Raw genomic sequence first — 6,113 nt, forward strand, 5'->3', positions numbered from 1 at the left:
ACAAACTCTTCTTTCAGCAGCCGGCTGCTCCCTCTGAGGACAGAGTGAATCGTGCCTTGCTGCCAGCATTTTGATCCCAGCTGCTGTCTGGAGGCAATTCCCTGAAAAATTTTAAGTGGGAAGACTGTAGGAAGGATGCTCCCTTCCGCAGCATGGGGAGACTGTAGGAGGGACCTCCCTGATTTGCGGCATGTGTTTGCCAGTGGGAGTGGAGGTGGTCAAGGGGGTCTGCCTGGCAGACCGGGCTGGGGAGAGATGGGCGCTGCGTGACCCTGTGCCCCCCAAACCTGGCAGTCTGGAGTTGGCTCGGGAAAACACATACCTTTGCAAACTGCCCCCTCCTGTCTCTTCCACCTTCCTCTTCTTTACCAGGCCATCTCCAATACAAACCTTCATTTCACCTAGGCTCTTCCCTACTCCCCTTCTCTCCTACCTGGCCCCAATATCCCCCTTCTTGCGTGGCAGATACTCCCGCCTGCTTCCCTGAGCCCCCACCATAGAGCTCTCCATCCTGGGCAGCAGCTGCCTGGCAGCTTGATTTTGGGTCAGGATTTCCAGCTCTGCTGACTGATCGCTGCTCTGATTGCGTTTGGCTGGAGCTGTCAGGGCTCATGATGGATTTTCTCTCTCCAGTTCATCTGCGTTCATTGATGTGGCAAGTCTCCTCCGCTGCAGACCAGACTCGCGCATTTGATTCCTGCTCCTTGATCCACCCTGCCGGGCCCTGTCCTGCATTTCCGAGCGCCTGGAGCTCCCAACGCACACCTGGCACCCCAGATGTTCATCCCCATTGCGATCTGGTGCATGGGGAGGAGAGAAGGAACGTGAGAGGACAAAGTTTGCCCGAAAGCAGAGTCTGGGTGGGCTCTGTGCCGTGCACAGGGCTGTGCTGTCTCCTGCTCAGCGTATGGAGGAAGCAGAGGGGATCTGCGCCACCTTTGCTCTCCTCTCCACGCTTTGCAAGGACACGGGCTCCCAGCTCTGAGCTGTGTTTTTGTGGTGCTCCCGGGACACAACAAAACTGCTTATGTGGAATGGATGTTGTACTGCCCTTTGATCTCGCCTCGTGAGCCCCAGGCAGGGCCACCCTGGCAATGACGCTTGTTTGATAACTCCAGGGCGCTTCGAGCAAGGAGCGCTGTGGGAGTCTGAGCTGGGTTAAGACCAGCACTCCCATTTCAGGAAAGCCGGGCTTCTCCTCCCGTGCACTTTGAAGCCCTGGAGGAAATTCCATGCTTCAGGAGGGGCTGCTGTGACTGGAGGGGGACTGGCTGGTCCTGCGTTTGTGGGGGGAGGCCGTGATGGGCACCGCAATTAAGAGCAGGTCATGCTCATGACGACCCCTTGTTCCGTGACGTCAGACTCTCTGTGCTCATGGAGGGGGGGCTACGCCCCCTAATTCCCTCTGCCCCTCATGGGGACTCACCCCCACAAAATGTGCCTGAGGAGGGAGCATTGCCCCAGACGGAGTTTGGGGTACAGCAGCCACTGCTAAGCATATTGCAGGAATCCCCCTCCCAATGACCATCGTTGTCCTACGCGTCTCAGTGAAAAAGGACTACGTCTCTTCATTGCGGAGTTTCGCCAATATCTATCATAAACAGATACATTTTAAGGCCAAAAGGGACTGTTAAATCATGTAATTCTGTCTCCTGCACATTGCAGCCTATAGATTTCCGCTGACTTGCAGCTGTATGGAAGCAGATCGCTCCTGTTTCGATGAAAGCATCTTTCTCATAAAGGCTCCTGCTCTTGATTTTCCCTGGATACAAAGATAGCGCTGCTCTTGGCAGCTTGTTCTGGCGGCTGAGCACCCTCTCTGTTAAAAACGTGGACCTTCTTTCCAATTTGAATGTGCCTCGGCTTCAGCTCCCAGCCGCCGGTCCTCGCCGTGCCTTTCTTTTGACTAACGAATCGTTTCACAGCCAGGTAGCCGAATCCCTGTTTGCAGGGGCACGGCCTGCCTTTTTGTGACATTTAGAAAAAGAAGCAAAGGTGTTGCTTTGTTGCTTTCCCCCTCAGCCGCAGAAACCCAAACCACCCCTTTTCTGTACTGCGCTAAAAAAACCAGGGAGCTCTTCCTTCTCAAGCCTTCCCTGGCTGCTGAGAGGGCCAGGCCTTGCTGGGGGGGTTATTTCATCCATCCTCTTCTGCTTCGCTGCAGATTTCTCCCGGTCACGTAGCTGGATGTGCCCTGTCAATGACCCAGCGTGGTGCACAGCACATGTGCTGGCAGAGGTGATGCTCGAGCGGTTTGCGACCTACGCGGGAGGCTGCTGCAGGCCCCCTGCCCCTCCTCAATCCGCTCTCTATCGCGCTGTCCAGAGGAGCAAAGCGGTCCTAGGAGAGTTGAGATCCAAGCGCCTGAAAGTCTCCATTTCTTTTCGGACTTGTCTGATTACAAAAACAATCAAGAAGTGTTTAAATAGACCCTGGAAGAAAACCTCTGACGGGCGTGTCTCCTCTTCTACCTTCTGCAGCGCTTCTTAGGGCTCCACCTAAGGCCCGCAGGAGTCGGCGGGGTGATCTCCCCTGGCTTCAACGAGCGGAGGCAGGTCCCTCAGTTGCTTTATCTCGAAAGCCTCACCCATACCCCCTGCCAGCCCCTCGGGCTGAAACCTCTTTGGCAGGCAATGCAGAAGTGTTTACTTTGCCCAGCGCAAAGAGATGCTGAGCCTGAGCAGAGCTTTTGTGGTAAAAATAATTGTTACTAACCGTCAAGACTTCTCCGTGGTAGAGAGCCCTTGTTTTCCCTGGGATCAGCGGGAAAGATCCCTGAACCCGTAGTGACGTGTAAACAAGGACGATATATGTATTTAAAATGATGTTGGAATTAAAGTTGGATCTCTGCCAGTCTGGATTCCCTTTCCCTCTGGTGCAGGAGAGCAGCCACACGACCGGTGCCACAGCAAGAGGGAAACGCTCCCAAATGCCGGGTGCAAAGCTGAAGGCGAGCTCCTGCTCATATCTTTGTTAAAACTTACTTAAATTTAATCACCTTATTAAAGACACGTTTTCTCTTTCAGTTCACTGGCAGTTCAAGGCCTGGGGAAAAAAACACAACCTTGGAGAGGCAGTTAATCACGTTGAGGGAGTACAAACGAAACAGTCAAAAACAGAAAGCGTAGACTGTTTGGTTTTCAAAATGCCGTCTAATTCTGCACCTGGATTGCGAGCGCTGGTAGGGGTGAGGCTTGTGTCCGAGAACAAGATCCCCGGAGCGGGAAGGTTCAACGAGCGTTTCCATTCTTCAGGCAGAGATGGAGCACAGAGACCGCGGCTGGAGACAACCGAGCGAAGGACACTCACGGCCAAGGGTGAGCTACCTGCAAGCAAATCCTTGCCGAGAGCCTGTGCCCCCTTTGGCTACGTGGACCATTTAGAAATCCAGGACAGCGGGTCACGTGGAGATGGAATAATATTAGTTTCAACCCATGATCTTTTTCAAAGAGGAGACGGGGTTGGGGCGCGGTGTCCCCTTAGCAGAAGAGCTGTGGCGCTGAGACGTAGCCCTCGGGCCTTGGAAAGGAAGGTGTTGAGACGCGGGAGAGCACAGGAGAACAAAATTCACGGGCAGCGAATATATTTGGAGAGACTAAGCGAGCGGTGGGTGCTATTTCACAAGAAAGATGGGGACAGGCTTTTTTGCAGGGCCTGTTGCGACAGGACAAGGGGGAATGGCTTTAAACTAAAGGGGGGGGTGAATTTAGACTAGATCTAAGGAAGAAATGTTTTACGCTGAGGGTGGTGAAGCCCTGGCCCAGGTTGCCCAGAGAGGTGGTGGATGCCCCATCCCTGGAAACATTCCAGGTCAGGCTGGACGGGGCTCTGAGCAACCTGATCGAGTTGAAGATGTCCCTGCCCACAGCAGGGGGGTTGGACTAGATGACCTTTAGAGGTCCCTTCCAACCCAAACCCTTCTGTGATTCTATGAGATTCTATGATTTCCCTGACCATCGGAGCAGAGAGGCTCCGGAGCGATCTCCCAGATGGGAAAACGATGGAAAACCCACCCGTTTCCACGTGGAAAACACCCCACGGAGCATTATTTGGACCTTGTTGAGTGGATCGCAAGAGATTTGCACCAACATCAACATGAATACAACCACGGGGCAGGAGCTGCCAGACCCCGGAGGGCTCCGTTTCGTTTCAGGCCGCTGAGCCGAGATATTCCTGAGAACAGCAGGCGATGCCAACGCCGGCTGAAGCCCAGGGGGGCGAGTGCTTCTGAAAATCACATTTTGTGTTCAAATTCAAGTAAAGGAGTGTCGATCTGCGTGGGACTGCACCAGTGTGGGAGAGGAGGCAGCAAGGCTGCGTGGATGAGAGACACCCCGAAGCCAAGGTTTAAACAGGAGGGGCCGGGATGCAGCTGGGAGCCTCTTCGAAGGGCAAGTCAAGCAAAATGGGGAGAAATGGGCAAAAAATAGCTAAAGGGAGAGCTGGCCCCCAGGTGGGGATCTGGCCTCTCCCTCAGGCGGGGAGGGAGCACTGAGATGTTTCCGAACGACAGCCCCAGCCACCACAAAAGGGTGACAGTGGGAATCATTGCCCTCGCGGGGAAACATCTCCCCACCGTGAGGGATCCGCTGGGGCCATCGTGGAGTGAGTGTCCCCAAGAGATGCTCCTCTGAAAGGAATATCTGTATCAGTTTAGGGTTAGGCCTCTGGTCTTAAGGACTTTGCTTGTTCCTCACACCTTTGGGTTCCCCCCTTCACAGTTCAGTGATTTCAGCGAGCACGATTTCACCCTACCGTCCAGGAAACCCACGCAAGCCATCGTTAGGCTCCAGAATGAACATGATTAGAATTAAAATATACCTTTTACAGTAATATAAGATTTTGAAACATGTCTAACGTAAGATTTATACTTCTAAGGCAGTACTTTAGATATTAAAATGCAGCAAAAAGAAATACACATGACTAAGTGTCAAGGGAATGCTTACTCATGTTACAAAACTGAAAAAAAACCCCTCATTTCCCAGGTTGCTGGAGAATTTTTTTTGCCTAAAGCTACATAAAAGGAGAGAATTTTCAAGGATATTTAGAATTTAAACGGGCCTTCTTCAAGACCAGGGTTATTATTCAGAATGCAGCAGCAAACCTAAAAACAAGACATAGTGCTTTTGTATCTAAATGTTATTCAACTGTGTGAAACATTAACAGTGGCAACTGGATGCCTTTTAGGTCTTTTGTCAACTAAGCAGTTTACAGTTAATGAAATCAGAGTTCTACTTTCTGAACTTGTTGATTCCTATGTATCTATACAAAGCCAATGTAAAGAATGGTAAAGAATGGACGACAGAATTTAGAACATCTGAGGATGTGTGGTGGTGTATCCTGGGCAAGGTGACATTATGTAAGTGTTGAGACTTCACACAAACAGGTATGCTGCAATACTTTAATCCAGCTGGGAGATTAATGATTTGTTATACATGTGGCAAATTCTAACCAGAATTGTATTGTACCTCTTAGTAAATCAGAAATTATGGTAAGATAATGAACATACATAACAATATATGAAGTTTCAACTGAAATCTAAGGGTAGTTCAGGGACTGAACTGACCACATGTGATGGGTGGTTTCCAAGGAGAGATTGCTGCAATTTAAAAAAAAAAACAAAAAAAACCAAAAAACACCACCAAAACGGAACGGCCGCATCTCCAGAAACAGCTGCTGATTCATTTGATCCCAGCTCCTCTGTTTTTTTGGGGGGCAGGAGCCTCAATTCCTGGTGTTCTCTGTGTGAACACGGCATTTTTCGAAAATGGAGTTATGTCTTGGCAAAGCGGATCCAACGCTCTAAATATTTAATTCAGTCAATGAGATTTTTCTTCCCTGTTGTTGGAATAAAAAAAAAAAACCCACAAAACCCAGCGACGCCTCCTCCTTCCTCAGTAGAAGGCCTCTCTCTCTCTAATATTGCATTTCAAATCTCTTGCTTTGGAGAGTTTTCTGAAGAAAAAAAAAAAAATGCTCATTTGGTGGATGCTTTGTGTAATCCTGGTCAGATGTTGAGGGATCTTTGATGCAATGAGTAGGTGCCAAATATTCCCTGTCTCAGGGTGGGGTGTTTGCTCCCTCAGCCACCTTTGGTCTCTATGTTGGTAGGA

General features: G+C 50.6%; 1 protein-coding gene across 1 annotated transcript in view; it reads right to left on the bottom strand.

Moving 5' to 3' along the window:
• The window catches only part of MRPL48 (mitochondrial ribosomal protein L48), a 14,877-nt gene extending 10,097 nt beyond the window's left edge, over positions 1 to 4,780 (bottom strand). The window contains exons 1-2 of the mRNA XM_009329042.1: positions 4,756 to 4,780; positions 2,472 to 2,485 (exon numbers count right to left, since the gene is read on the bottom strand). Coding sequence (XP_009327317.1) covers positions 2,472 to 2,485; positions 4,756 to 4,780 — 39 coding nt within the window. The remainder of the gene's footprint in view (positions 1 to 2,471; positions 2,486 to 4,755) is intronic.
• Between the last annotated feature and the right edge of the window lie 1,333 nt (positions 4,781 to 6,113).

This window comes from Pygoscelis adeliae, unplaced genomic scaffold, assembly GCF_000699105.1.
Source record: "Pygoscelis adeliae isolate BGI_AS28 unplaced genomic scaffold, ASM69910v1 Scaffold297, whole genome shotgun sequence".
Lineage (NCBI taxonomy): Eukaryota > Metazoa > Chordata > Aves > Sphenisciformes > Spheniscidae > Pygoscelis > Pygoscelis adeliae.